The following is a 26,884-nucleotide window of genomic DNA, read 5'->3' on the forward strand; positions in this document are numbered from 1 at the left end:
TCAACTGACTTTATGCTTCGCCATCACTTGTAGCAGTCTTGCAGTCGGGACTTCCAGGCGACTTTCTTTTCTTGTACTCCGTGCGATGCTGAAAAAACTGAGCAATGGGCTGCCGTAACAGCCGCAGCTTATCGTCCATATCTAGGTTTTCAGTGCGCTTCCGCTTGGTCCGTCTGGAGGTAGCCATGTTCCGACCAAATCTGCCTTCGTTCAACATAAGGTTGACGCGGTCTATGATAAAGTCGTCAGGCTCCTGGCCCAGCAGGAATGGGGCATCCCCTACGGAGCCCTCCGTCACTCGCGGCACCCAAACGAGGTCTGCTTGCACCGTCTGCTGTGCTATAACGTCCGTGACCCGTACCTCGAAGCGCACGTCGTCGAGATCGTAGTAGAAGGAAGTGGAGTTGGGGCCGATAAACGAGTTGAGCACTGCGGTTTTATCCGTGGCGACGTTGCCGAGGGACTTGGAGTGCCGCTTGAAATCCGTGCCGTTGGCGTAGATGACAGGTGCGCCGGGAAAGTGCCAGTAGTGGAAAGGCCGTTCAAACGCGTCCTCAGGGAACCCCAATGATGTGCAGAATGCCCGATGCAGATTGAACAGCGTGATTCCCGCGTTTACGCCTAAGATACGCAGGAAGGAGTGGTCGCCGCCTACAATTTGAAACTGGAGTTCTACCATGTCGAAGAGGGAGAGTTTCTGGTCTTCCCACAGCGCTCGGGGATTGCCAACAGTGGGAATTACTGCCCTCACCAGCTCCTGTAAGTAAGGCATCTGCAACAGAGCACACAGCTGGGCGACCGTCATGGACGGCAAGACGATGCTGCCAGGATCTGCGCCAGAGTAATCCACCAGAGGAATTGGCGACAGCAGGACCTGCCTTTCCGTGCTACAACTGGGGTGGTCTGCGACAGCCTCCTCGGGAGAAGGCAGATTTCTCTTTACCGCGGGCATTCAGGAATTGAATTTCTCCAGAGCGGCATGCCCATTTAGGGTATACATACTAGCTAATGGGTACAGATACCGCAGAGACGCCGCGCGGTCACACGTTGCGAGTCAAAGTGTGACGTGAGTCTTGAAAGTCGCCGCGTCGAATCGGAGGTCACATCTGCCCCAGCGGGAACTTAGGGCATGACTGGAAGGCGCAGTCGACTGTCGAGGTTCGATCAGGAGAATCTCCGAGGAGCACAAACACATAATGATGAATATTTCCTCAAGAGTTCCTCATCACCTCGGAAAGTGCCCTTGTGGTAAGGGGACGTGATCCCCTTGATAGCAGAGGTGTGTGGTATCCGTAGGTCAAAGTGTGACGTGAGTCTTGAAAGTCGCCGCGTCGAATCGGAGGTGAAAGCCAACGGTTATCTCTCAAGCAGCTAGCCTCTACCTACCAGTCGTTACTCTCTGCCCAAGTACGCATGGCAGTTGCCGTGACGGAAGCCCAGGCGCAGCTCACCGCCAACCGCAGCGCAGAGCTTCTCTTACCCAGGTTCAATCTGCTACGCCACTCGCGTTACCCCGCCTTGATCCCACGGTCCCGACAGGAACTATTGGCTGAAAAGCCGTGGAACGTAGTCCCTGTGGTTCTGACACAGGATGTGGCTGAACGGAGACAGAGTCAGATGCACTCAAGCTTAGTCCTGGATTTGGTGCAAAACCGGAAGGACTACGCACGCGAATCTGTTAGTGTGAACGGCAGAGCTCTTGAAGGCGAGTCAACAGGGTGCTGCAAACGACAGCGTGTCCCGACAACTACGATCACCTTGTGGAGGAATGCGCTGCTCGGCATCGCATGTGCATCCCGGACGCGCCCATCGGCACTGCAGCGGCGCAAGCCGTTGTGCTGGCTCACGCTCTCAGTCGTACCCTCTTGGGGCAGGTGGCCTTGGTGGCGCTAGGCGAGGCCGTCCGAGACGAGGGAGTGGTTCTGCAGGCGGCGGGTTCGGGCAGTCGAACTGTCTTCTGCTTCCTACAGGGAGGCCAGTTCGTAGGTCGCGGGGACTTCAAATTCGTGTTGCGGTCGGAAAACGACGTCGAAGATGACACCTGTCAGTTGGCTGTCAGCGTCATACTAACAAGTCAGGACCTGATGCACGACTTGTCCACCGTTAAGTGCGACCTGGCGGGCGCTGTCGAAAGCGTTGGGTTTGTATGGGACGCATGTATCGAAGTTTGTTCATGAATTTTGGACAATCAGGCGAACCAACGAAACTTGCCAAACCGCGGCCTTTCTGGCTCCAAGACAAGCGGCGGGAGATGAATTGGCGTGACAGGCTCACCCGCCGACACCGACACCGTCACCTTATCAGAGGTAGGGTCGAACTCGACAGGCGCGGGCTTCGGGGCCTCGGGGGTAACGGACAGCTCGCTGCTGAGGCTCGCCTCAGTTGCTTTCATCTCCCAGGTTCCGAACGTGCTCATTTGCGGGATGATTGACGAGACCATGGTGTTTTTACTAGCTGCCTTCCGCATTACTGGAGCTAGATCGGCAGGGATACCGTAAGGGTAGGACACCCAGCCGTTCGCGTACTTGTACATACCATTAGGGCATATGGGCTGGTAGAGGGAATCTTGATACGGGGTGTCATGCATCAATCCTTCCAGAGTGGTGTAGTCGTATCCCGGGCGCCCAGCGCGCGGCATCACTGTGGCGGGACCGCCAAGACGGAATGGACTGGTGCAATGATCCGGATATCCAGGCAACCTTGTCGTGAAGTCTTGGTCGTGCAGGGGTGCCGGAAGCGCCCCCTCATCAGCTGCGTCTTTGAATAGGCTGCGGTCTTACCTGTCGGATTGGACATAGGCGAATCTGCACACGCACACTATTTTGGGTAAAGGCCTAAAAGCTTCAACACCACCAGTCTTATATCCAGAAAAGATTCATGTAACAGCCTAAAAGCTTCAACACCACCAGTCTTATATCCAGAAAAGATTCATGTAGAGTTTGACGCACTTAGGCGTCACCTTTTTGATCTCACCTTCTTTCCCCTGGCGCCAGAGGCGACGAAAAGGGCTTGGGCCTCTTCACGTCCCTTGTCAACTTTCGGTTGCCACTGTGAGCCTTCCAAGACAGATGCGTCGTACGCAAAATGTAGGTGGTTCGGGGCGTCTTTCAGTATCCCGTGGCTCAGCAACTCGGCTAACACCTGGTGTAGCGTCAGCAGCGTCATAGACATTACTCGCAACTGAACCAAGCGCGTGAGCTCTTCTTTGTCAACCTTTGGTTTCTCTCGCGAGCCGGTGAGACGTTTGAAATGGTAGTCTCGACTCCACAGACATACGAAGTCCTCAAACGTCTTCCTTACGTTTGGAGGCAGGGCGTTTACGGCCACCACGACGTCTCCGCGGGCAATCGCAGGTGCGTCAGCTCTTGCACAGAAGAAGCGCTCAACGAAGGGGACGATTCTCGACTGCTGATCGCACCGTACAAAGGTATCGCTAGCATGATTCTAACCCTGAGGGTCCTACCCATAAGGCATGTGCGTATTCAGAGGGATGTGGTATATTCCCAAGCTTACACAGTCAGGAAGGTTGACCAGCAGCAGTCTTGGGTCCAGATCTTCCGTAACGAACACGTTGAACACTCGGCGACTGGTAACCGACAGCAGATCTCGCAGGTCAGCCCACCTTTCAAGCACACCGTTTCCGAAGCAGTGGTGAATCCAGAGGGCATGAGTGACCTCTGACACTTCCCGTCTCACCAAATCCGTCAAGCACTTCAGTGACGCCACCTCTTCTGGGTTTTGCCGGTTGGAGCCACACATCGAAACAACTCGCAGAAATTGCACTAGCCCGCACAGCGTTCGTTGTGGCCGAACGAATCTCCAGTCGGTTTCGTACACATCCGAGCCTCTGACCGAGAGGAACTCGCTGAGAGCGGCACCGTATGCCTGCTTAGATCCCCAGCCAGATATGAGAACGTGGCGTCGCGATTCTGTAAGATTTCTGACTGCTTGGCAGACCTCGGGCACGTCATGAGGTGGGGGAGCTGCAGGGCTCGGTTCATGGCGCTCAGCGGAGCAGCACTCCTCCGCGAAGGTATCTAGTGTATCTGCGGAAGTTGCCACGATGTGCCCTGGCTTGCCGTAAAGCATGCTGAGCGCTGGTCTCAAACCACCATCTTCGGCGAGGCGCTCAGGCGTCTGCGCATCCGAAACAGGCCTTGTGGATACTGGAGTCGCCGGCTCAGAGGCTGGTGTCAGGTCGGGTTTTCGCTGCGTGCTCACTAGTGACCCTCGTCGGCGAGGCGCTGGAGGTCGGCGTTCGCATTCGCACTTCGACTTAAGGTTACAGCACAGATCGCACATCCCAGCCTGCAGGACAGCGCTAGGCGTCAGTCGCTGCACCTGGGGGTCGCATAGGAAATCCAACACGCTGAGCATTATAACCGCAAAATGGACACGAACAAATATCAGCAAGTAAATTCCGCTCTGAGGAATTCATACGGTCTTCACACCTATGCCAGATGATCACGTTTCCACTGCTCAATTTCGGTCTTCAGCTCCGGCAGGGGAATAAGGTCCTCCTTGGTCAGCGCCATTCGGTTGTATGGGTCAAAGGACTCGCTCATCAGATGTCTTTCGATGTGCTTCCGATCGACTACATGGCCTGAGGTCGGCAGCTTTACCGGATCTACCATCATGTCTCCCATTATGGGGTCCATGAAATGGTCTGGAATCGAGTCAGCTACTGCTTGCATGCGACCTGCTTCGCTCTCCTTCTCGTGGAGAGCGGTCTCCAACGAAGTGACGAAGTCAGCCATCCGAGTGACCTCACCATCGGACATGAGGCCTTCGCGCTGGACTATGTTAACCGCCTTCATGAAGGTTTGAAGAGAAAAGTAGCGCTCCTCATCAACGATTTCGCCCAGAAACCGCTCTACCATACCCATGTCACGCGCACACTTCTCGTATATGAGGTAGGTCGTGACTGTTGAGGCCAGCAACGCGCGCGGGTCAAACTCGAACCGCTGTACGTTCTGAATCTTCAACTGAAGACATTTTGGGCCAAGAAGATTGTACAGCACGACGTTGAGGTTCAGGATGCACTCGCTCAAGAGGATTGCTGCATTAGCACGCACCCGACGCTCACCGTTGGGGATTATGTGTCGACTGGACACGGAGGCCAATGACGTATAGACCTTCATGGAGAGCTGACCGGCCTTATTGAGTGACTTGCAGATCCCCACGAGCTTCACCATCGGCATCGCCTCCACGTTGGTGTCGTCGTCTTCGTGACCGGCAGGTATCTCCGTGGAGTCGACCACCTCGCCGCGCTGCAGCCGATTTTTAATTTCCGTCAGGTGGCTTAGCCCTTCCTCTGTGACCCAAGCCAGGTTGGAAACGAAGTGGTGGATGAATCGAGGGAACAGGTCTCCGAATGCGGCGTCTTCGGCGATGCTGTGCAGGCTGTCTTGGTAGGGCTCCAGCGAGATGAGCTCGTTAAACAGCTGAATGTAAAGGAGTCGGTGTTCTATGCGGGCATAGTAGCCCGATTTCTGAGCTTCCACGAAGCCTCGGACTATCCCCGGAAGCAAGTGGCGCAAACAAATGGTGTCCGTCAGCACTGCTTGTCTCACCGCGCGACCTGCAGGCGCAGTCGCGCCTCCATGAGCTATGGTAAAGTGCAGAAGCGGACTTGCGCCCAAGGAAAAGGTAAGATGCGGAGAGAGGGGCGAATCTGCATAGAAACGGCTTGAGGTTGGCCTACTGAGAAAAAATGTTGCAAGGGTGGCAAGCGGTCTCACGTCGGCGAAGATATTAGGCGGAAATAAAGGCGCGTCTAATGACAGGAGAGTGAATGTTGACACGATTTCCATCAGGGACTCCAGTACGCTGCATGGTCGGACCCGAGTTCGACGTACTCAGCGGGAAAGGCAGCCAGCTGTGGCGGAGAATCGTGCTGGTCAAGCCCAAGATCGAATAATCGGTGAACGTCGAAGTCGTTCTCGACGAAGAGAGACCATCTATCAGCTCGCAGGTTGCCTTGTCCGTCATAACAGTACACACAGTGAGCAAGATATCCAGACAGTAAGTGGCAAAACGAACGGAAGTTCAGCAGGAAGTTCCGCTCGAACAGAGCAGAGTTCCAGCAGCAGAGCTGGGCTACGGCCTTACGAGCCTTCTCCTGGTCACTCATCGGCTGGACGAAGTTCTCGATGAGCTGCTTGTACTCCTTTACTGCCGGGGCAAGGACGCAGTGGATGGCCATGCAGGTTAACCAGAACACCTCGGCGGTAAACTTGCCGTTCCAGGCCTCCTTGTCGGCGACCTTGGCGCATGCCTCTCGGTAGGCCTCTATGCCCAGTATCGCGTTGGAATCTGTCAACTTCCCCAAAAGCCGATCTCCAATCATCGCGTCGCCGGTTCTGCAAGGCATCAGAGGCTCCAATGACGGTAACATGGAATGATTTATTGGAGCACAGAGTCCCAAGAGAACCGCGGTGACCTCGATGCCGAAGCCCGCAGTTGAAACTCCCTGCGTCCGCGCTGACAGCAACGCCATTCCTGGCACGGTGATTTCCGACATCATCTGCGCCACATGCGCACCTTGCAATGTCGCTTTCGAACTGTTGGCCTGCAGGGCGTGTGCGAACCACGTAGTCACCTCGCCTCGCCCTGGAGATTTGCAAAGAGCCTTGACAATGCCTATGGATGCCTCACGGGAGGCAGCCAAGCTCAGGTCAACCGTTAGTAGTTGTTGCCGTATCGCCTGAGAAGGCATCGTGTGGAGCCCGACAAAATAGCGCTGTAAGACTCCACGCGATTGCATATTGCTGGGTAAGATCTGAAAGTCCAAGGGTGATGGAGCCATCAAACGGCCTAGTATCGTGTGGAACTCGTACAAGAATCCGTTGTACCGCCCTTTAGAGACGACGTCGGCTACAAAGTCGTTCTCAGGACTGAACAACGAGTTAGTCATGGTTAGTAGGTATGCCGTCTCCTTGTGACTGCACAGATGTTGTAATACACGGACTAGCGGGACCCGAGTTTCGCCGAAGTAATGCAGAGTCAATGCGTTGTACACTGACATAACGGTCTCCTCGACCAGCGCCAACAATGTTGGTGGAGATAGGCGATCCAGCACGCCGTGCAGAAACTCAGGCCGAACTCCGCTCTTGAGCCATTCCCCGAGAATGGTAGCGGATTGCGGTGCCAGGAGGGATGTATCAGGTGCCGATTCGAATACCGAGGGACACTCGAAAACCAGCGTCGCGGTATCTAGGATGACGGCACCTACTGCCCTGATCCTCTCGCGCAGGTCCGGTAACGGATGCCGCTGACATAGGGCCCGCCAGTGCTTTCGGAGCCGTATGTCCTCCTCGATTCCATCCGAGTGACACACACCCCACGCAGCTTCCGCCCACTTCAAGCCTCCGCCGCCCAGGGAGGTCAGGTTACCAAAAACGTTCGTGGTTTCTGGTTGAGCAAAGGTAAGACGCCCCAGCACTTTGAAAACCGAGGCCTCCGCGCAGTCCTCGTTGAGGTCAAGCTCATCCCTTTGCAGTTCGTTTTGTAGTATGTACGCCATAACGGTGGCCTCTGCAACCGAAGTCTCGTCACGGGCCTTGACGAACTCTGAAGAGGTGCACATGCAGTAATTGGGGGAAATTATGTGACAAACATCGCATCAGAGGTCGGTGCTGAGAACAGCCCCAAGCGTTATGGTCGGCGCAGTGACTTAGTTGGCGACAACTACGTTTCAGAAACACAATCAATCAACACTTTGAATGAAGATACGTTGCGTATCCTTTCCTGCCTTTGCCATCTTTCCCACCAGATGTCCCCTCCTCTTGAAGGCTCATCCAGGAGTAAGTCGGTGGAAGAAAAATACACCGAGGAAACAAATTAATATTGTTGGTATCTTGAGTATGCCTCCGCCCTACGTACCGCCCTTGCCACTGCACCTACTCGAGACGTCCACCTCTGCTCCAATGATCTGCTTTTCCAACGTACGGCACTGTGAAAGCCCCCAACCACAGCGAACCCGAAGACTGCTCACTAAACGCAACCCAGACTACGAAGAGGCAAATGCAACGCCATTCGAGCTACATTCAGCCCCTGCTGAGAAGAAGAAGCGTCGAACGCTGTGGAAAGCGCTGGACCCGTTGAGGCACTTAATCAGGATACCTGAGAAGCGCGTTTCGTGATCAGGAACAATAACGTCATTGCCAGGCAGTCTCGATGTTGGTGTCAGGATATCAACGTCATGCCATAGCCGCGTCACGCTTCTCGTAGATGTTGTAAGCCAGCAGCTTCTCAATCAAGTCGACGTGAGTTAGCAGCATTCGCCGGCAGCAGTATCGCTTAAGGCCTAAGCGGTCCAGAGCTTCGCCTTCCGTCACGTCTGAGTGGAGGAGCTCGAGCCACGGCTCCCATAGCTGCCCAACGACCTTCCCGCAAGAGAAGCAGCGAATAGGGATGATCATCAGAATTCGGGAATTAGATGGCGACCTGGATAGCGGAGCGTCCTGTAGCTCAGAGGAGCGAAGCCGAGGTCCGAGATTTCTTTTCCAAAGTCCGCGCGTCGGAACAAACGTCAGAGATTGTGGCCACTGTGGCCCGCCACTGGTTTGGTCAAAAGCAACATGCACGCAACTACAACATTGCAGAGCTGATGGTATTGGCGGAAGTATTGGAGCTGCTGCCGTCGAGTCATGCTACCCTCTTGGATTACCTATGTATCGGACTCATCCTAGACTCCTTCGTTCTGGGACTTGAGATGACTGCAGGAGCTGAGGAGCATCTGGAGTGCATTCAGCGGTGCCTGCAGGCGATGATACGGATTCAGGCGCGGCAGGTGAGTCTCCAGCTGCCCATACACCAACTTCGGACCACTACTGGACGCGCAGTGTCAGTAGTCGTTGAGCGTTGCACCCGAAAGCGCGAGTCTGATGAAGCCATGGCACCGGAGCAAAAACGAATGGAATCCCAGCTTCAGCGCATCGGATGTAACTTTCTGGAGCTATTTCACACGGAACTCGTCTGGTGCCTAGGAGACCAGCGGGTGAAAACTGCACAGGTGCTACTCCAGCCTGAGTTTTTCGCCTTGATTCTGGCATTCTATGGTCGTACCGACGAACACCCCGTATTTCGACGCCTGGCATCCGTCGTCTTTGAAACCAGAAGTGCCCGAGCATCTGACGTGTCACAAGTTCTGCCCTTCGTGACTGGGCTTACGCACCACACCTTCACGGAGCAGTTCGTTGCTTTCGTGGTAGATCCACTGACCACCAGCCAGCCTTCCGCTCGTCTGTTCTCTCCTGTGGTGGAAGCCTTTGCCAATATCTTCTCGCCTGAATTTTCGTCTCCGTTGACCCCTCATGACCTTCAAGTAGGAGCGCTCAGGTTCCTTCACCATTTGGAGGACTCTGCTTTCCAGATCATAAGTACCCATTCCGCCTCCGTTCTCCAAGGTCGAGAGACTGACGTGCTAGAGAGGCTACCCGAGATTCTCCGCTTAGAGCAAGCCACGGGAATGTCCTACCGAGCCGCCATTCACATCATTTTCCTGTCCCTTCTTGAGATGGTCACCTCAGACCCTTTCCTGGGTACTTTGCATAAGCTCAACCTTTGGAACCTGTAAGTATTCTCTGTACAATTTGCCTCACGAGTCACAGAGTGTTGAAGTGGTCCGTGGTTGACCGGGATCCGACCAGCGTCCAGTTTCGTCTGCTATCACGCTTTGCGGACCAGGTCTCCTCCCAGCTGTGCGTGACCACCAAACAGACCAAAGAGCTCTTATGGGCTGGCATCGTCACTGTCGTGGAGCTGCAGCCTGCGTGTGCTCAGAAGCTCCTCACTTTGGTTGTGCAGGAGCTGGCAGTGAGTCCGTCTGACGCGGGTCTGGCCTGTCTAGCCTCCGTGATCACCACTCTCGGCCGCCTCAACGCCCAGGACTCCCTTTTTGGTGTCTTGGCGCAGCTCTCGGACGCTGTGGTGCTTGCGCCTCCTGTAGTCGCCGCCTTCTGTGAGCTTGCAAGCCAAGGGTCGCCTTCTCAGGCGGCTAGAGTTGTGCAGCACTGCGCCCTTTGGGCCTCTGCCACACATGGGGACGGGCCCTTGTGTGTGCTTTCCCATTTGATCTCCGAGCTGGTCGTCAACGACACGAGTGTTTCGGCGTTTCAGCTGCTGTTGGAACCGCTCACCCAGATTACCAAGGGGCTCAAACCCAGCCGTTCCACTGCCATGCTCACTCTCTGCTGGCTCGAGCTGCATGAGGAAATCCACCAGCTCGACCACGCAGAACTACCTTCTTTGGCTCCGCTGGAGAAAATGCTGCGCAAGCTGGGGGATGAAGATGCAGACTTGAAAATGGGACTGGCGCTGGCGATTTTGCAAGCGTCCTGCAGGAGATTGCAGCCTGTGTCGGAGACTGTAGTCGCCGCTCTCAAGGCTAATGCTGCCAAGATTCCTTCTGAACTGGTCAACAATTTCGGCCTGATCGTAGACTCAGTTCCTTCCTCGAAGAACCTGGGTTGGCTGGTGAAAACCGGTGTTAGCTTTGCGATGGCAAATCCCTCCCGAAGAGGTCATGCACTGGACTGCATGCTTTCGAGACCCTCTGCGGCCGATAAGGTATGGCTCCGACTGCTGACTGCCGGCGAAGACATCGCTCAGCTTCTCGCTCGCGTAAGCGGCACTAGGGTGTTACGAAATCTTTCGGAGGAGACGCTACAGGCTACTCTAGAGTGGATCGGAGAGCTAGAGGACGGCGTCGCCGCGCTGAAGCTGCTACGAGGGGTGCTGAACGACTCCAGGGTGATCCCTCTGGCTGTGAAGTCGCGCCGGATGCTGTGTAAACGAGTGGTGGTTTCCGGGGCGGACTCGCTTGACCTGCTGTTCGTGATGGATGCCGACCCTCGCCTGGCTGCCGCTGTTGTGAAGCGGGTGGGATGTCTTCAAGGTACGGAGCTGTCGCTGGAGTCAGAGGAGGGCGCAGAGCTACTATCGGAGCTCTTAGCTAAGAAAGGCGTCACCGGGGCGGGCAGCTCAGTGTTAGCCAAGATCACGTGGAACCCAGACCAATTGCCTCTCATCGATTCGGAGATGAAACTCAGGGTGGTGCTTCGCGTTCTTGCACTGCAACCAACCGATTTACAAACCTTGAAAATCCTCAAACGATCATTGAAGGCGTGGTGTTCACTCGAGTGCGCGCGCCTGTACTGCGTTCTGCTTGACAGCCGTGACGCTTCGCTGGCCGCCCGAGTGATGGTGAGGGCCATGCGGCAGCACTGTGCTGAGCTAGTATTGAGGCCTAATGACACTCTTACCCTCACGCTAAACCCCAAGTTCCCCCCTGATGCTGCCACCGCTGTATTTGCGACAGAGGCAGCTTATCTGACCTCTCTGTTTCAACATGCCAATGGAGGAGATTGCCTAACTGACGTCCTGGCCGACTTATGGCTGCTGACGGAGGTGCTTTCCCATTACGACGCCATCCGCGCTCTTTTGAAGCCCCTGTTCTCTCAGGAATGTGACGACGCCATCGTGGAACCCATCATGTCTCTACTTCGGGTCGCCTTCCGTGTCTCTGCGGAAAGGCGACGCGACCTTGCTCCCTGTGAGGCCGACGCCTACGCCTCCACATTGCTCTGTACACTCACGGTCTCGGCCACACGACTGCTGTACAATGTGGCTCGCAGCGCAGTCGTCAGCGCAAACGGTTCTACCCGCGGCACCTCTGTTGGCCGACGGACGAGTGCGCTGTTGGTGGCTGCCGCCGCTGATGCTCTGGAGGTGTTCGAGACGCAGTCTCAGGGCGGCACCTCAGTGTCGGGATTTCTGTGTGTGGCGAGCCTGGAGCTTTGCAAATCAGCGGTAATGGCCACTATCCGTCTAGGGATTGAGGTCGAAAGTCCATCAGCTTCCCAGGCAGTGGAGTCACTATGGTCGTCGCAGTTACCCCGCCTTTGTGCCGTGTTTCGACGCGTTCTACAATGTGCGCTGACCGCGCCAACAGCCAGCTGTGGCCTAACTGCAGTGGGTCTCGCCAACAGGATAATGTGGTCCCTCTTGAGCGACTTCCGCAGTACGAGTGTCTCGTCGCAATTTGCTTCTGTGGCGGTGGTCTCCGTGATCCAGAAAACGCTGTACATGAAGTCACACAGAGGAAACAACCAGACCATCACCCCTCCACCGCTGGACCCAAGGTGGGCACCGATGACTCTAAAGAGCGATAGCGAGACGTGGGAGGAGGTCTTGAAGGTGTTCCGGGGCAATTGGGCTGCCCTCATTCGTGTTCTTCGTCGAGACCGAGCCGTTTTCCAGGCAACATTTGCAAACTGCCGTGCAGACCAGCGCGTCGAGCTGTCTAGGCTCACAGAGGAGTACCTGCGAACTCGGAAGCGGACACTACCGAATTTTGAGAACGAGACGAACAAGCGTATAAAACCCGATCTGAGTCACATAATGTGCTAATGAAACTTCAAATTTAGGATGAGACCCCATGAGAAAGACGAGGACAACTCTCCTTTAGATGGGGGCTGGGCAGGCGTGTTGGGCAGGCTTCACAAAAAGTCTGACTTGTTGGAGGAGCCAAAAATGTGAGCGGTGCCTCAGTGTCACACAGTGATGCTAGTCTCCCCGAGAGCGAGGATGGGACCGGAAGGTGTGATAGCGAGAATCCCACTCCTCTGGAGCGCGCAGACAGCGATGATAGTCGACCAGATGTTCTGCACGAAGACGACCATTCAAACCAAGACGACAATCCAGACGTCTTGAAGCTGCAGGCGCGGATGGCTAATCTGCTGCGGAGCCTCGAGAAAGACGGAATCGACAGCGCTCATGCCAAGCCCATCGAGGCCCCTTCAGTTGCTCCAGAGACCCCTTTGACAACCATCCCCGAGGTGATGCTTCAGGCGTCTTCTGCCATTGTGCAGCTACGTAAGGGGCTGGCAATACATGTGGACATCGGTGTGGAGATTATGGCTTCTACGGGAGAGGTGCATCGTGAACTTGGGCCTGCGGGCACCTTCTATCAGCTGCTCCCGACCAAGGATCAAACGACAGTAGGTGCCCTCTATCTTCAAGGTAACATGCGTCCAGATCGTCCTGAACACGCTACTCACCCGACACCGATTTATGGCCATACCGCTTGCGCTGCACGGAGGCTGCGTATACACAGCCATGAAGCGGAAGCACGTGGTAATTACCGGCCGCACGGGATACATGCGCCGAGTTTCCGTAGAGTCTCGAGCACTGCCTGTCCGCCAGGCTACGAAGTTCATTACCCAGTCCACATCTGTGCTGGACGGCACGATGAAGTCGCTGATTCATTCAGAATGCGGAGACTCTGATTGGAAGCCAGGCCTACCAGTGCCCATGAAGCTATTTGGGCCTCTGGATCGTGTGCTCTCCTCCTGCCATTCTCACAAGCTTAACGAGCTCACTGGCGGTCTCGTGCTATTGGAGGTACCAGAAAGCACGCTACGCCTACGTCTGGGACCGACTGATATCCTTCATTGGGAGAGCGGCCAGCTTATCGCCTGGTCCTCTGGTGTGAGCTTTGACGTTACTCGATCCTTTTGTAGATCGGTGCTCAAGTCTATCAGAGGTCCAGGGACGATCTGGATATGCCGAAGCAGTCTCCCTGGGCGATTCATGTTCTTTTGTGAGGGTTTTACTGAAGGCTGTCAGTTATCATGTTCCAGAAAGCGGGCCTGTGAGCATCTCAACGAGTTTATCAAGATCTTTCGGGGGCTCCTGCTTCGCCAGATCAAAGCTGCGTGCCATGTACTTCTTGGGGTTCTTTGTGACCCACCGAATCTCCTTATTGACCAATCTCACAGCAGGATCGGACTCCTCATCCACCTCGGACGCCCTAGATCGATGCGAAGGCGTTTCCGCTGCAAGTTCTCCCCCCGAAGACGAAGACTGAGAGGAAGTGAGTGCGGGAGCAACTGCGGGCTGGACGATTAGTGCCTCGATAGTGACCTGAAGGTCGCTGATCGCCTCTGTGTGATCTCATGAGTCTAGACTCACTCTTTTCTCGCCAGTTCTTTAGAGCTCGGAACATGCAGTATTGTGCTCTCAAATGCGGCCTAGGCTTTTGACTGAAGAAGTGCAGCTCCGTATAGAAGTTTGACAGCGTGACGTTGAGCGCCGGCAACGACTTTTCCAAGCACAGCTGTGACTGTACACATTTGGGGTACTCGGTGGCTTGCTTCGTTTGGGCCTGCAACGCGAACAGACATTCAGTGGTGATGCCGTCGATTTCGTAGGCCTCCTTAGAGATGAAAGCCACATCGAAAATGGAAACGTTCTGTTGCACCGATTTCGGTTGAATGTTCGTTCGCTCTTTCATTCGCTTCCAGAAAGCAGCTGGTCTATCCTCACCTTCCAGTCCAATGATTGTCTCCGCTATGGACGGATCCGAATTCTGTAGAAGACAAGCGATCTCCTCTTCGAAACGCTTTTTCTCCTCGGCGAGCCACTCTGTTTCCTCTGCCTTCTCCCGCCGGAAACCCTCCACAAACGTGACGACGTCCGCATTCACGAGGTCTCTGATGGTTTGATGTTTGGCCACCCAGCTGTAGGGTGTTAGAATACGCGCGAGGACGCAGCGTACCACGAATTCAAAGTAGCAGGTGGGGAGGAATTGGAGGTCCATTCCCGTAGTGTACACGTTGTTGATGGCGTTCAGGATGTCGTCGTAGAAGGACACGTCCCTGTCGCGCAGTGAATACGTTCGGTTGCCGCCTTGCGCGGGAGCTGCCACCAGCAGGAGCTCATCCAAGTCGGGAAGGTAGACCACCCACGGCTCTTTACGATTGATCCACTCGTCGAAACTAGCGCACCAGATCCCGAAAGTCCGCAGGACTGGCAACTTTCCGAGACTGGGTGCCGTTGCCGCCCATGAGCAGGCCGCCAGAATCAAATATCCGGCAACGGTGAAGAAGAAGGCCGCGTTCACAACCACCAAGCACACGAGAGCCAATAGGTTAATCTCCATGCGGATGTTGAACCCCACGATGAGCATCTGGCAAGCGCTGGTAGTTATCCAGGCAACGAACATCAACTGTTCAAGCCGGTGTAACAGCCGCTTCTGACGGAGGTCGAAGGGCTCAACCAGCTGGTGTAAAATCAGGAATGCGACACCGAGCATCAGCGTTCCCATCGTGTTCCCGTAAGCGCTGACGACCAGACCGTTGATGCCTACGAAAAGAAACTTCCGCACGAACACGACGGACTCCCAGAAGAAGGCTCGGTTGCTGTAGCCGTTCGAGAGAAAGCCGTACTTGATAAGTGTGCTGCGCGTGAAGAGAGTGTGCCGATTCTGTGTCCAAGTCAAAGGAGGCTTACCTTGTAGAGCGCGACTGCAGATATAACTGGGATTCCGAAGCCGTAGCAGACTACTGATAGTACAGCCAAGCAGAAGTTGGCAACGAAGTTGGGGTTGCTCCACACACAGTTCGTCTGAGAGGCAACGTCCATCAAGGTTACTCCATCCGTCACTGGCCTGCATATGAGCATCTGAAAGGACCTGTTAGCGAGGTCATTGTAGAAGAAAAACGCAATGACGACGTAGAAGGAGACGATGTCCTCAGCGAAGCGATGTAGCATAGTGAGGGACGTCTCTTTGGTTGCCTTCTGGTACCTCAGAAGGCCTAGAGCGCGCTGTTCAACCATCTCCGCCTGCAGTGAGTTCGCCAGCTCAGGCTCGCCTATCTCTCGAATGGTTGAAATGATCATCAGCTTCTTTCTGCTGTTCCGTCTTGAGACGAGGGCGGCAACGATGAAAATGAGAGCAGCCCCGCAGGTAACCACAAGCGACACAAAGATAGGCTCCATGAAAAGGAGCACGCTCTCCGTCGTCCGGTAATAGTCAAAGGAGTGGGAGGGGTCTAAGGTCTCTAGGACGCAGTACCCCAGCCCCTGCATTATGTCGTTGAAGTTGAAAATTCCCAGGAAGTCCGTGAACCACCGGATGGTCCGAAACACCGGATACACAGCCCCAGGCCACTGCATGGTCTCAAAAGTCGCTGCTAACCTTAATTCCCGCTTCATTCTGTAGGACAAACATCCGTCCGAGCAGTGACATATACCCGAAGCAGATCTTCAAGATGATTGAGTGCAGTGCCACGCGGTCCTGAGCACCGCGGGCGTTGAGGTATTGCGTGAGAAAAATTAGCATCGAGTAGAGGCCAATGACAAAAAAGTACACGAAGACAGCCAGTGTCTCAGCGAACAGGCACTTAGTGCAGTCGTAGCTGTTCGTCTGCGTAAGGACACAGCGGCTGGCCCACCCTATAATACCGGCTGGCGCACGCTCGACACAGCAGCCCGCCGGATCCTACGCCGCACTCGTTGGCCTGAGTGCCGAGACACCCTGAGTGTCCGCAGTCGTTCACGACCCAGTGCACCACGTACGTGGGGTCGGAGGCATATGTGTCGAAGTCTAGCATCTTCCGGTCGATCTTCCATGAGAACCGAATGAAATAGTCCAACTTATTGAGCTCAACCATGTACTCATCCTCGATGCCCGACCTGATATCGGCAGCGCTCACACCCGGATTCGCAGCCACGATGACATGGAGGTTGGAAATCTCAAAGTGGAGCTCAGCCAGCCGCAGAGGCGAGTGGCTCATGTGAATGGAAAACGGGTCCGACGTCCACATGAAGTAGCTTCCTTGCATGGGGATGGGCTTGGCATGTTCCATGTGCCGAATTAAGAGAGGGAGCTCCAGCGGGTCCGCAACGTCAGCCAAATCGTGAAGGTAGCGATTAAATCCACCGGGGCAAACCGCCATGTCTGGGCAGCGAAGGCACATGAACGTGGTGTCGTCGAGGTACTTACCCTCTGGACAGTAGCACCTGTTTGAATGTGTGGTCCCAGGATCGCTTGTCATCGTTGCAATACAAGGTACACAAGGGTCCGTTGACACTGCTTCCTTGAACGACCCCGCAGGGCAGGCAGTGCACCCGTCCTCGTCAACCTCGTATCCAAAAGAACAAAGGCACTGTTCAGCACTTTTAGGCGCCTTCACACCGTTGGGGATGCGAGAGTTGATTGGGCATCTGTGGACCACGTGGCCTGGACAGTAGAAATCTCTACGAAGGTTTCCCTCATTGCACTCGACGCAAAGGTCATCCCGAAGTTGGTACCCGCGTTGGCAGTAGCAGTCTAGAGGACTGCTGCTGCCTGTGCTCTTGGTGACACTCATGGCTGGACACGCCTCGCAGATTACTCCGTCTGCGGAGTACGTGCCAATAGGGCACAGTGTGCACTGCGAGGAGCCTCCGGTCGTTGCAACCTCGTTGCCGACTGGACAGTGGCAGTCGGCTAGCGAGTTACTGCCTGCCTTGCTATTTCCATAGGGACAGCGTTCAGGAAGTCTGTGTACTCTTCCGTTGCTGGCTTACGTTTCGCCTGAGCAAAAGTCTCCAGCATGGCACATCTCGCAGGTGTCGAGCAGGTAGATGCCGAATCCAGGTTTGCAATAGCAGTCCTCATGCGTAATAGATCCTCTGATGGCTGTCATCATGTCTGTGTGGGTACCGTGTATCATGCCTACTGGTGGGGCACCATACGCAGTCGGCGTTACCGACGGTCTCCTTGTAAGAGTTCCTCATGCACGAGTCGCACCAACCGCCGCTCGTGAGGTCAAACACAAAGTGATACCCCATGTCGCACATACATTGCGACGGACTGGAAGATCCAGCAGGCGACGTCTGGTTCGGGGCGCAAGGCTGTACTTTGGCGTCGTGGCAGAAGTAGCCGGCCTCACAGGGGGAGCAAAAGTTGTTGTAGAAGAAGAATCCGTTCGCGCATATCGAGCAGTTGAGTTCGCTCGTGGAGCCCTGCCCAGGGCTGCTGGAGCCATTGGGACAGGCCGTACACGACCCAGCGCCCCATTTATCGTTGTAGAAACCCTTACCGCACGGAATGCAAGTACTGCCCTTGGGAATGTGTCGGGTGTAGTAGCCCTCAGGGCATACGCACTGATCAACGCTCGAAGCACCTGGCAAACTACGCTTGGCAGCAGGGCATGGAACTGGCTGCTGCTCGGTAGGGACGCAGTAGAAGTCTGCAGGACATCGTGCGCAGACTCCGGACGGGTCAACCGCGAGTCCAGCCTCGCAGGTGCACTGCCTGTCATTCGGAGTCACGGCGCCCTCGACATCCGTGGATGAGAGTGTAGGACAGCTACCTGAGCAGGGCTCCGGTCCAGGACGCTCCTTGTAAGTGCCAGGAGGGCAGGGGACGCAGGTATGGCCGGTATCGCCCATCTGGTGGCCTGCCAGACATACACAGTCATGTTCAGACGTTGACCCCGCTTGCAGTGTGGTCAGCTCTCCATCGCACGTCACGCAGAGGCGGATACTGCCGTCCACCGCTGAGTAGCTGCCCACGGGGCAAATCTCGCAAGGGGCAACGGACGTAGTGGACTCCACGCCATGTCCAGATTCGCAAATGACGAGCAGTCGCTGGCTTTGGTACTGGTTCGCTGTGATCCACTGGCCTCCCATATACTCGGCATAGACTATACTGAATGTGAAATTGCAGCTCGCGTTGTCCTGCTGTACTGAATTCTCATCGATGACGGTGCACTTGTCGTCCTTCATAGAGTCGTAGATGCCCACAAACGCCCTTTTGAAGAGAATGGGATATTGCAGGACTCCCGGGTGCGTCGGAAAGAGAGCCCCTAACACCTCGCCGCTTGTCAGGGCATCTGAAAACCCCTCTTCAGGCAGGGAGATGTGAAAACATCTGACGAGAGATGCGTCGCCGAGTGATGTTGGAACGCAGGCCAGCAATTTGCTGTCGGTCACGAACCGAAGGACGCTAGAAGCGGCATACTGCGCGCTCAAAGCCGCAGGCACACAAGAAGTGTACGAAACTGATTACCGACCACCCAGATCTCACAACGCATGACCTGTGTCAAGCGGCTCAGGGTAGTATAGCCGTTAGCCACCGCGGTCTTTGCCAAGAGGAAGCCCACTTGTTGTGTGCGCGAGTTGAGCGCGGCTACCATAATCGTCTTGCGGCGGCTCTGGGTGTGTATGGTCAAGGCGTCAAAGTCGGTGAGCTGGTTGTCGACACGATTTCGGTAGAAGTCCTTTGCAAAGCGCATCTCCTTCCACTCACCGAAGATTCTACAGTCGTCCAGCGCGGCTGGATCCTCGACCACGTTAGAGTACAGGAGATCGTCATAGCGGCCCAGCAGCAGGCAGACGACAGGAAAATCACTGCCAGGCGAGCATTGCAAGTCTCCGTCTGCCACATATGAAGAGAACGTCATCCACCTGCTTACTCATGCCAAACCCCGTGGTGGGAATCTCGTATCGGCGGTGCGCGAAGGTCTCGACAGCTCGGTTACGGAGCTGGTTTCCCTCCCATCAGAATCTCACCGACTGAATTCCGTATACATGTACGCCGTCGTCATTGAGCTGTGTCGTTCTGAGGCTTCCTATGCACCAAGTCATATCGGTAAAAGGGTCACTGTGTACAAGCCCAAACGCTGCCTACGCAGTGGTCGTTGTGGTGGCGGTCGTCGTTGAGGTGCTGGAAGCATATGACCAGAGTAAACACCGAGACCTACGTCGGCGGCTTGCAGTTTCTGTTACCGAATCCGCTGATGGCCAGGTAGTCCGTGGCTAGTTCGATGACATTGTACATCACGCAATGCAGGGTGCTGGGCCAGAACGAAAACATCTTACACTCGGTGACCCTCAGACACATGGATTGGCAGAGGTACTCGTCATCGGCCTGGAACTGGGTGAAAACCGGGTAGTGAACGCCTTTGACGTCGTGGAGCAGGCACGAGGGGCTGTACGGATCCATGGTGGTCACAAGGAGCTCTGTATGGTCAGTCTGGGAAGAGTCCGACCTCTACCGCACCCACCTCCAAAGCTCTCGGATCTGCGCTCCTTGCTGGGGGGCTTGGAAAACACCCCTCGCTGCAGATGTTCTGCTTGTCGCACGGGTACTGAGTGGAGTTGGCCGGGTCCAGACAGGTTCTGCAGAGTGCCCCATGGCCAGGCACCAGCGGTATGCAACCCTCGGATGTCGTAGTGGTCTCCTCCGTGATGGTAGTGGACTCTGATGTCGTGGTTCTGCGAAAGAGGTGAGACAACGAGTTGGGGGCCCTACGTAAGCTCGGTTGTGGTCGTAGTCGTCGAGATGGTGGTCGACGTCGTTGTAGTCGTCGTGGTGGTGGTGGTTCTGCTGTCACGAGTTGCTGAGGCTCACGTCGTTGATTCGATTCGCTTCGCCGCCACCATAACATTAATCACCCCGCCCATCCCAATTAGATCTCTGCGCCATTTGATTTTGGAAGCTTCTTCGGTGATGTGGAGAAAAAAACTCGACGCCTTGTGTGTCGAGACAGACAATATGAATTTTCTGGGGCCAAACGGTTGCCGATTCACGCTGGGATTGCCGAGGTCATTCTCAGACGCAACAAACGCCAACGCCGAAACCTCCATCTTTGACGTATCGTACACGTCACGGACGCAAACGGCAGGCACCGAGATTCCATCTACCAGCCTGCACGTCCACACGAGGATGGACTCCGAATCTGTGTCGTTGATCACACCTGCCACTGCGAAGCTGTCTGGTGACACCCAGATTGAAGGTCGCACTCGTGGTCCGAAGAAAAACGGAAGTTGCTGTGAGGTATTCGTCATGCCGAGAGGCACAGTGGCGTCCACGAGCTCGTCGTTGACCGATGCCTGTGTGGGCGAAACAACCTACGTACCATTTGGCGCAGACACAACAAGTGGGGTACCACTTCACTACCCTCCAACGCCTGTTTCCCCACTTGGAACTTGGCGGCGTTCCAGCGCTCTATGAGGTAGAAGTTCTCGAAAAGCCTACGTAGCTCCACCATCTTATCGATATCCAGATCCTGGTTCTTCGTAGACTCGCAGAGCTCATCGACGTAGGTAGACGATTCCAAGCTTGGGTCAAACGATACTTCCAGCAGAAAGAATGATGAAAGGGGGGGCTGTTGGAGGGGCGAGTTAGGCACGTTCGACACGTCATCGAGCCTCACTGGTCCCAGCGTGAACGTAAGCTGATCACCGTACATGACACCGACCTCCGGCACCCACATAACCTGGTCATATATGTTCCCCCCAACGTTTTTGAGGGCGCTTGCCGAAGATATGGCAAGGACCCACCTCATATTCATGTTTAGGTGTCACAAGAATTCAGATTAGATACGCTGCACTTGCAGAGCGGTACATCACACACACTCGCTGTCCCAGTCAATGATCGACTGTACCCGCCTCTGCTCCTCAGGAGCCATGCCACCAATGGCCTGTCGAAGTTCGCCCGCGACATTTGTCTGGATTGGGTTCCCTTCAATGCAGAAGGTCTTCAACGCTTCGAATTCCAAAAGCTTTCCCGCAAGAGAGAGCGATTGTTGTAGGGACAGAATGTTCTGTTGAACCCCAACAGTCGACACGCCAGACCAGACAGCAGGATCACAACCGCCCCCTGGGTAGACGGCGTCATCGAGAGCCGATCTCACGCTGCCGGCGAAGTGGGAGCCCAGGCAGCAGCAAGCCATACTTAACACCTCCACGCCCAGGCCCATCCGTTGGTGAGGCTCCAGAAGGAGGCTGACAAACAGTTGAGCCGACAACTCGTGGTCACCTAGGTTGTTGCAGTCCAGCACTAAGCGTCGTGGGCTAACAGTCCGGATGAATTTCAGAATGAAGAAGCAGTCGCTCTCACATGTGAGGCTCAGGTTGTTGAAGGACAGGTCGAGCTGATCAGCCGTAATGTTGATGTACTGAAGGAGCAGTTGAAAGTCCCCGATGTCATCAGGCGTCAGGTGCATACGTGACATGTTCAACGTGGCCAAGTGCAGGCCTGGATCTCGCCCATAGATCTCAATCAAAGCCCTCCAACCGGCATAGAATTCATTGGACGTTGCGGAGCAGCACTCCAGGTCCAAAACTTGAATGTGACGCTCTTGCAGGAAGAACAGTACTTCGTCCAGCGGATTTCTAGTGAACGTCATGTGGTGGAGTCCAAGCGTTCGGTGGCGCAGGTAGTGAAGGGAATGGGCAAGTAGACTCTCTGGGCTCCCAGGAAGCAGTCTCGCGTAACTGGTCGGGTCCCGCACGTCAAACCCATATCGGGGCGTTTCCTGGGCACCTCGGAGGGTCTGTAGGGCCCCTTCCAACGTCTTCCGAGCATCCTCCGCGGCGATCCTCACCTCGTACCTGTGGACCTGTTCTTTCTGCTCGTGGAGAATAGGCTCCACCCGGCTCCATTCCGCCAGGACAGTAGCGCGAGGAACCGCGGCTTCCACCCCGTAGAGTGCTCTTACCGAATCGATGACGGCGTCGTAAGCTGCGTTTCCGCGATCCAATATGCGGAGGACAGGTCTGCGAGGATGTACAACGGGGAAGACCTTGCCTCTCTGGTCGTCGGACAGGCCATCAGCAAAGATCGACACAAGCCCAGGCAAAAACGGGGCCACCAGTACGCCTAGACTCGCCAAAAAATCCATGTCTATCAGATGGCCTGTCACATACAACACCCGCAGCGTCCCGAACCTGCTTTCTCGGAGGCAGCGAGCTTGGATGCTGTCTGCGTGGGAAGGCGATTTGCAACCAACCAAAGAAGGGCGCGGTTAGCACGGCGCTGTTCAATCGGAGCTCCAGCAGCCTGCCGGTCGTCGTCAGGTCGAAAAAGACGTCCCCCAGCCAAGCAGGCGGGACATCACTGATGTCGTTCTCAGACAAGTCAAGTACGCTGGATATTTAAAGGTCTCGTAGCCCCACAACGGCCGTGTGGCTTCACAGAAGGCGACCAGGGGTGGCAGGTCCAGCAACGAGTAGGCCATGATACCGGTACGAACTAGGCTTACACGGAACAAGTCCAAGCGCTTCTCGGGAATCGGAAACTGTAACGACCCGGAACACCGCTCCAAATCGAGAGTGGTCATATGGGTCGGCATCCGCTCCAGAAATGACTCCAATCGTTCACGCGCCACTCTACACTGTCGAATGAACAAAGACGGAAAAGGCATTTCGCAGAAATGTCGTAAGGCCACTGAGTCCTCAGCCACCTTCGCGCCCATCCTGAGGCCCGAGTCGTCGATGGTGTGCTTTGGACAGCCTGGATTGTTGCTCAGGTCCAAGACCTCCACAGTTGAATTTGCATTGTACAGATAATCCTTCAGCGCTGTGAGCTCAGCATCCCCAAAGTTGTTGTTGTTGAGCTGCACCACGCGCAGGTGGGCACCCTCGATTGGCCCTCTCAGCCCTCTCACAAATTTGTACCCCAGGAAATTGAACGAGAGACTGCATGAGGCAGCTGTGACGGGCACACTCTATAATTTCCAGGCCAAGGGCGCCCCTGAGGAGCTTCGAGCATTCGATTCCGTCCTCCAGCTCGCAGTGGTGCATGCTTATCGCTTTTAGCGGGTTCCGTAAGAGCAAGTTGGTAAGTCCCGCATTGAGACATTCCATGGTCAGTCTGTTGTACGAGAGGTCTAGCGTGGATACGTTGTCGAACGCGTTCAGAGTCTCGTCCAGCAGAGAGCAATAGAGAGGAGCCCTGTCGGGCGTGAATCCGGCTTGGGTTATCGAAAGATTCTCCCAGGTGTGGTGCTGCATCCCATGGGCGTCTTCCAGCTTGGCAGCACGTCGCAGAGCCTCTAAATCTCGTGTCGTCACCTGATACCGATCAAGATGAAGCGTGTGTGCCTTGGTTTGCCACATGGAATACATAAGTCCTGGGTGAACCCGGTTGCTAGGGTCGCAGCGGTCGATATACTGCAAGTTGAACCATCTGTGTTGCCAGGGCTTCGCGTCTCACACACGTGCCATTATCGCGGACCAAGCTTCCGTTGCCACTTCAGGGTACAATACCACAGAGATTAGGTCGAGTGATTTCTTGTGGCCGTGCTGTGTGAGTAGGGTTGGTGTCGCCCACCAAACCACTAAGTGGAAAGAGGTATCCCAGATCCAGTTCTATGCGCTTTCCAGATCGTCGTCGGGACTTATGATCCTTGCGGATCCACTTCTGCACGGAGGAGGTTTCCATGTTGAAAGGGTGTGGCCCGCCAGTATTGAGGTCTAGTCCCACAATAGTGTAGATCGGATCGAATTGCAGCCGTTGCGCCCATTGAGGCGGGGGGCGACAAACCACGGGGGGGTGGTGAGGGAGGAAGTAGAGGGCCAACACCAAATTACGGCTGACGGTGCTGGTGTTCGGAGGGATCGGTGCGCCGTCTTCCTTTCTGTGCGGCGGTGCTTGCCAAAGCAGCAGGCCAGCCGCCTTCAGTTCGGCCCAGTAGACGATGCCGTCATTGGAGCGGGTCCAACCGCTGATCACCGTGATGGAGCTGAACACCGCCACCAGGTTGAAGCTGGTTCGGACCCAGTTGGGCCGCGCCTCGTGAGGATGAGCGAAAGAGACAACACTCCGTTCTGCCGCTTTGACGTTTGATGCAAGTTCCACATCGACCTCATCTTTCAGAAACTCCTGCACCTCCCCGAAGGTCACCGGAGGCAGGGGAGCCTCCTCGTCCAGCATATCTGTGTCGTCCACATGAATTTGTGGGTCCAGCATGTGGAGATCCCGAAGTCTTCTGAGGAGCGTTGAGGCGTCTGATGAACGCACTTGACGAATCAGAGTTCTCTCTCGAAGTCGCTTCTTTTCCAGCAGCTGCTCGTGCTTGGCCATTTGCGAGCGGAGTTTGGCCTTGTCTCTATCTAGAATAGCGGATCTCCGTTCGTTCTGCCTCCTCATGCGTTCCCACGACTCCTGCTCCCGGACCTTCGCGAGCTGGCGCTCCTCAACCTCCAACCGCAGCCGCACTGTATGGAGTCGCCACGACACTCACTGGCCAACTCTTCCAGAGAGCACTTAGGCTGTGCATATGGGTCCCACACCTGCTCCTCCAGGGGCACAGCCTCCCAGCTGTCCTCCAGCCTCCCCGGCCGTTCAGAGGCCACGTAGGAGTCCGGTAGCCGCTCCGACAGCCCGCGCATTTTGAAGGCTAGGGCAGCTGCCACAGGACGGCCCTGCCCCTTGCGCTTGGTGAGGTACCGGCCGAGTGAATCCAGCGAGAAAGCTCCTTGGCCGAGATGGCGCCTGGTGATCGCCACCGTTTCCATGTCGTTGAAGGCGTCAGCTGAGGCGGTAAGTCCGTTCCATACTTGACCGCGATGCACGTTTACCTCATGTTCGCGAGCGCGCGGCGTTGATCCTGACGCGGGCTTCAGACCGCTGTCGATTTTGAGATGGAGAATGTTCTGCTTGTCTTCGTCAATGCCCTCGTAGTACAGGGCTTTTCGGCTACGTCCGAGGTTGAACACCCTGTGGCAAGCCAAGAGCCTGTCCAGCGGTGGAGGCCTCTGGCTCTCATTTCCTTGAATCACTCACGTTCTCATCTGGGCTGAACATTCGCCTGAGCGCCTGTAAGGAAGTGGTCTCCTCCTCACGAATCTCCGTCTCAATCATTTTAGTGGGAACCCCCAGCAGTGCGCTAGTTCCGCGACGGCGCCGCTCATCAGTGGCAATCGGAGGGGGCATCGCAGGCTTAGGTTTCTCCGGCAGGCGTCTCAGGCCTTTGCTGAGCATCACAGTCTGTTCTACGTCCACAGGTAACACCGTGGCCACTTCCGCAGTTACCATGGGGAACTCCTCCCGGGTCATTCCCATATCCCGGAGCACATCCATGCCCCAGTGCTCTGGGTCGAGTGTAGCACAGCTCGCTAACTCAGGTCGGAGGTCAGCAACGAATTTTCTTGCGGCGGGCGTGACCTGAAAGTCCTCGCTCATTATCTCAGTCCGCGACTCAGTTTGTGACTCAGTCTGTGAGTGAGGCTGGAAAGTTTGGGATGCACCTCGGTGTAGGACATTGGGACCCATCACAAAAGATTCCTGCAGTTCATCAATCAAGAGGACGGTCTCATCAGTGGAATCCTCTGTCGTAAGTCTCTCGGCGCGTAGCACCGAATCCTCTGCAAACCGGGCAATCTCAGACGGCCGGGCGTCGTCTTCTTCGGAGCCTAGGGGTTCAAGAACTATGCGCCCTTGCTCTTTGGCAGAGTCTCGAAATTTTGCTGGCGGCGGTTGCGCCTCCTGAACGTGCGCAAGTTGAAGTTCTTCCTCGGCAATGACAGGCCCGAAATGGGCAACATCCGGTAGGGTCGCCTCCTTGGCTCTACGCACTGCTTTGAAGTCGCCCCTGGACATCAACTGGGTCCAGTGACCTTCTAGTGTGTTCAGAGCTATACATCGCCTAGTCATTTCATCCGGGACTACTGGCCCGCTTTCCAGCGGTTCTTGCGTCAATGGCAGGCGGTAAGAACCTCGAATGAACCCCTCGGAGGATCGCTGCAAATCGGGGCGTCTGACATCGGTTGACCGTGGAACCGAAATCGCGGGCCTTGGCCATCGAAGAGCTAAAGACGGATGGGTGGCGGGCAAGCCAACCAGAGGTTCAGGCACCTGGGTAGGCTCTTCCGAAGGTAGAGTCATACAACTTCTCAAGTCATTCAACGGTTGGAAGAGGTTCTCGCCTAAAGATGCGGTTTCGGGGTGCTCGCGTTTCGGAAGGGAGATGGGTGGGGGTTTGAGGGAGTCTTCCAACTCGCCTGCGTTGGTCCAATCTGACGTGCTCACGCCTTGCTGAGCGGAACTCCATGACAGATTTCTTTTTTTATGCATGTGACATCGGTAACAGAGGATGAACTCATTGGTGATCGTACGCCAGAAGAGACGGACATCTGAAGCCTTGTGGAACGTAAGGCGGTTGAAAAGCCCTATCCGATAATGTTATGAATCTGGAGTCTCGAGAGGGCACCGAAAGGCAGGGACTCGTCGTGAATGTAGCAGGCCGCAAAACCAATGAGTAAATATTGAACAGGGTTTCAATCCCTAGCACTATGAGCCCTTCCAATGTGGTTGTGTTAT

The 26,884-nt window shown here is 55.4% G+C and overlaps 13 protein-coding genes across 25 annotated transcripts; 4 read left to right on the forward strand and 9 right to left on the reverse strand.

Moving 5' to 3' along the window:
* Window positions 1–10: 10 nt before the first annotated feature.
* Window positions 11–952, reverse strand: KVP18_001333 (uncharacterized protein; the record flags this gene model as incomplete). The annotated part of the gene is made up of 1 exon (XM_067951248.1): window positions 11–952. The coding sequence occupies one exon, from the start codon at window positions 950–952 to the stop codon at window positions 11–13; it is 942 nt and encodes a 313-aa protein (XP_067812796.1).
* Window positions 953–1,787: 835 nt separating this feature from the next.
* KVP18_001358 (uncharacterized protein) lies at window positions 1,788–2,177 on the forward strand (the record flags this gene model as incomplete). The annotated part of the gene is made up of 1 exon (XM_067951295.1): window positions 1,788–2,177. The coding sequence occupies one exon, from the start codon at window positions 1,788–1,790 to the stop codon at window positions 2,175–2,177; it is 390 nt and encodes a 129-aa protein (XP_067812838.1).
* Window positions 2,178–2,188: 11 nt separating this feature from the next.
* On the reverse strand, window positions 2,189–2,796 carry KVP18_001360 (uncharacterized protein; the record flags this gene model as incomplete). 2 transcript variants are annotated; one of them, XM_067951299.1, is made up of 2 exons in its annotated part: window positions 2,189–2,751; window positions 2,781–2,796. In XM_067951299.1, the coding sequence occupies 2 exons, from the start codon at window positions 2,794–2,796 to the stop codon at window positions 2,189–2,191; spliced, it is 579 nt and encodes a 192-aa protein (XP_067812842.1). The 2 variants fall into 2 exon arrangements, with proteins under 2 accessions (XP_067812842.1, XP_067812841.1); XM_067951298.1 differs by lacking the exon at window positions 2,781–2,796 and having other exon boundaries at window positions 2,189–2,638.
* Window positions 2,797–2,955: 159 nt separating this feature from the next.
* KVP18_001317 (uncharacterized protein) lies at window positions 2,956–4,377 on the reverse strand (the record flags this gene model as incomplete). 2 transcript variants are annotated; one of them, XM_067951214.1, is made up of 2 exons in its annotated part: window positions 2,956–3,433; window positions 3,464–4,377. In XM_067951214.1, 2 exons carry the CDS (start codon window positions 4,375–4,377, stop codon window positions 2,956–2,958), a joined length of 1,392 nt encoding a protein of 463 aa, XP_067812765.1. The 2 variants fall into 2 exon arrangements, with proteins under 2 accessions (XP_067812765.1, XP_067812764.1); XM_067951213.1 differs by lacking the exon at window positions 2,956–3,433 and having other exon boundaries at window positions 3,460–4,377.
* Window positions 4,378–4,451: 74 nt separating this feature from the next.
* On the reverse strand, window positions 4,452–7,588 carry KVP18_001361 (uncharacterized protein; the record flags this gene model as incomplete). 2 transcript variants are annotated; one of them, XM_067951300.1, is made up of 4 exons in its annotated part: window positions 4,452–5,059; window positions 5,087–5,674; window positions 5,705–5,829; window positions 5,859–7,588. In XM_067951300.1, 4 exons carry the CDS (start codon window positions 7,586–7,588, stop codon window positions 4,452–4,454), a joined length of 3,051 nt encoding a protein of 1,016 aa, XP_067812843.1. The 2 variants fall into 2 exon arrangements, with proteins under 2 accessions (XP_067812843.1, XP_067812844.1); XM_067951301.1 differs by lacking the exons at window positions 4,452–5,059; window positions 5,087–5,674 and having other exon boundaries at window positions 5,813–7,588.
* Window positions 4,662–4,931, forward strand: KVP18_001338 (uncharacterized protein; the record flags this gene model as incomplete). Its single annotated transcript, XM_067951259.1, has 1 exon — window positions 4,662–4,931. One exon carries the CDS (start codon window positions 4,662–4,664, stop codon window positions 4,929–4,931), a length of 270 nt encoding a protein of 89 aa, XP_067812806.1.
* Window positions 7,589–7,865: 277 nt separating the features above from the next.
* KVP18_001356 (uncharacterized protein) lies at window positions 7,866–8,144 on the forward strand (the record flags this gene model as incomplete). Its single annotated transcript, XM_067951293.1, has 1 exon — window positions 7,866–8,144. The coding sequence occupies one exon, from the start codon at window positions 7,866–7,868 to the stop codon at window positions 8,142–8,144; it is 279 nt and encodes a 92-aa protein (XP_067812836.1).
* A 57-nt stretch (window positions 8,145–8,201) lies between these two features.
* KVP18_001348 (uncharacterized protein) lies at window positions 8,202–8,423 on the reverse strand (the record flags this gene model as incomplete). Its single annotated transcript, XM_067951282.1, has 1 exon — window positions 8,202–8,423. The coding sequence occupies one exon, from the start codon at window positions 8,421–8,423 to the stop codon at window positions 8,202–8,204; it is 222 nt and encodes a 73-aa protein (XP_067812827.1).
* Window positions 8,424–8,440: 17 nt separating this feature from the next.
* KVP18_001323 (uncharacterized protein) lies at window positions 8,441–13,610 on the forward strand (the record flags this gene model as incomplete). Of its 2 annotated transcripts, XM_067951228.1 has the most annotated exons (6): window positions 8,441–9,576; window positions 9,615–12,407; window positions 12,432–12,539; window positions 12,566–13,004; window positions 13,042–13,494; window positions 13,527–13,610. In XM_067951228.1, the coding sequence occupies 6 exons, from the start codon at window positions 8,441–8,443 to the stop codon at window positions 13,608–13,610; spliced, it is 5,013 nt and encodes a 1,670-aa protein (XP_067812779.1). The 2 variants fall into 2 exon arrangements, with proteins under 2 accessions (XP_067812779.1, XP_067812778.1); XM_067951227.1 differs by lacking the exons at window positions 12,432–12,539; window positions 12,566–13,004; window positions 13,042–13,494; window positions 13,527–13,610 and having other exon boundaries at window positions 9,615–12,414.
* Window positions 13,611–13,635: 25 nt separating this feature from the next.
* On the reverse strand, window positions 13,636–19,422 carry KVP18_001341 (uncharacterized protein; the record flags this gene model as incomplete). Of its 5 annotated transcripts, XM_067951266.1 has the most annotated exons (10): window positions 13,636–13,949; window positions 13,978–15,271; window positions 15,298–15,957; window positions 15,986–16,213; window positions 16,242–17,331; window positions 17,359–17,482; window positions 17,511–18,836; window positions 18,863–19,213; window positions 19,251–19,320; window positions 19,348–19,422. In XM_067951266.1, the coding sequence occupies 10 exons, from the start codon at window positions 19,420–19,422 to the stop codon at window positions 13,636–13,638; spliced, it is 5,532 nt and encodes a 1,843-aa protein (XP_067812813.1). The 5 variants fall into 5 exon arrangements, with proteins under 5 accessions (XP_067812813.1, XP_067812815.1, XP_067812816.1 ...); XM_067951268.1 differs by lacking the exons at window positions 15,986–16,213; window positions 16,242–17,331; window positions 17,359–17,482; ... (2 more) ...; window positions 19,251–19,320; window positions 19,348–19,422 and having other exon boundaries at window positions 13,817–15,271; window positions 15,298–15,963; XM_067951269.1 differs by lacking the exons at window positions 13,636–13,949; window positions 13,978–15,271; window positions 15,298–15,957; ... (3 more) ...; window positions 19,251–19,320; window positions 19,348–19,422 and having other exon boundaries at window positions 16,191–17,159.
* Window positions 19,423–19,534: 112 nt separating this feature from the next.
* KVP18_001322 (uncharacterized protein) lies at window positions 19,535–19,780 on the reverse strand (the record flags this gene model as incomplete). The annotated part of the gene is made up of 1 exon (XM_067951226.1): window positions 19,535–19,780. One exon carries the CDS (start codon window positions 19,778–19,780, stop codon window positions 19,535–19,537), a length of 246 nt encoding a protein of 81 aa, XP_067812777.1.
* A 404-nt stretch (window positions 19,781–20,184) lies between these two features.
* On the reverse strand, window positions 20,185–21,053 carry KVP18_001351 (uncharacterized protein; the record flags this gene model as incomplete). Its single annotated transcript, XM_067951285.1, has 2 exons — window positions 20,185–20,670; window positions 20,697–21,053. The coding sequence occupies 2 exons, from the start codon at window positions 21,051–21,053 to the stop codon at window positions 20,185–20,187; spliced, it is 843 nt and encodes a 280-aa protein (XP_067812830.1).
* Window positions 21,054–21,185: 132 nt separating this feature from the next.
* Window positions 21,186–26,638, reverse strand: KVP18_001318 (uncharacterized protein; the record flags this gene model as incomplete). Of its 5 annotated transcripts, XM_067951218.1 has the most annotated exons (9): window positions 21,186–22,543; window positions 22,572–22,708; window positions 22,738–23,259; window positions 23,288–23,749; window positions 23,777–23,865; window positions 23,894–24,780; window positions 24,807–25,320; window positions 25,349–26,565; window positions 26,594–26,615. In XM_067951218.1, 9 exons carry the CDS (start codon window positions 26,613–26,615, stop codon window positions 21,186–21,188), a joined length of 5,208 nt encoding a protein of 1,735 aa, XP_067812769.1.
* Between the last annotated feature and the right edge of the window lie 246 nt (window positions 26,639–26,884).

The sequence above is a fragment of a genome, assembly GCF_019968955.1.
Source record: "MAG: Porospora cf. gigantea A chromosome Unknown PgA_NODE_13_length_79947_cov_347.407, whole genome shotgun sequence".
Taxonomy (NCBI): domain Eukaryota; phylum Apicomplexa; class Conoidasida; order Eugregarinorida; family Porosporidae; genus Porospora; species Porospora cf. gigantea A.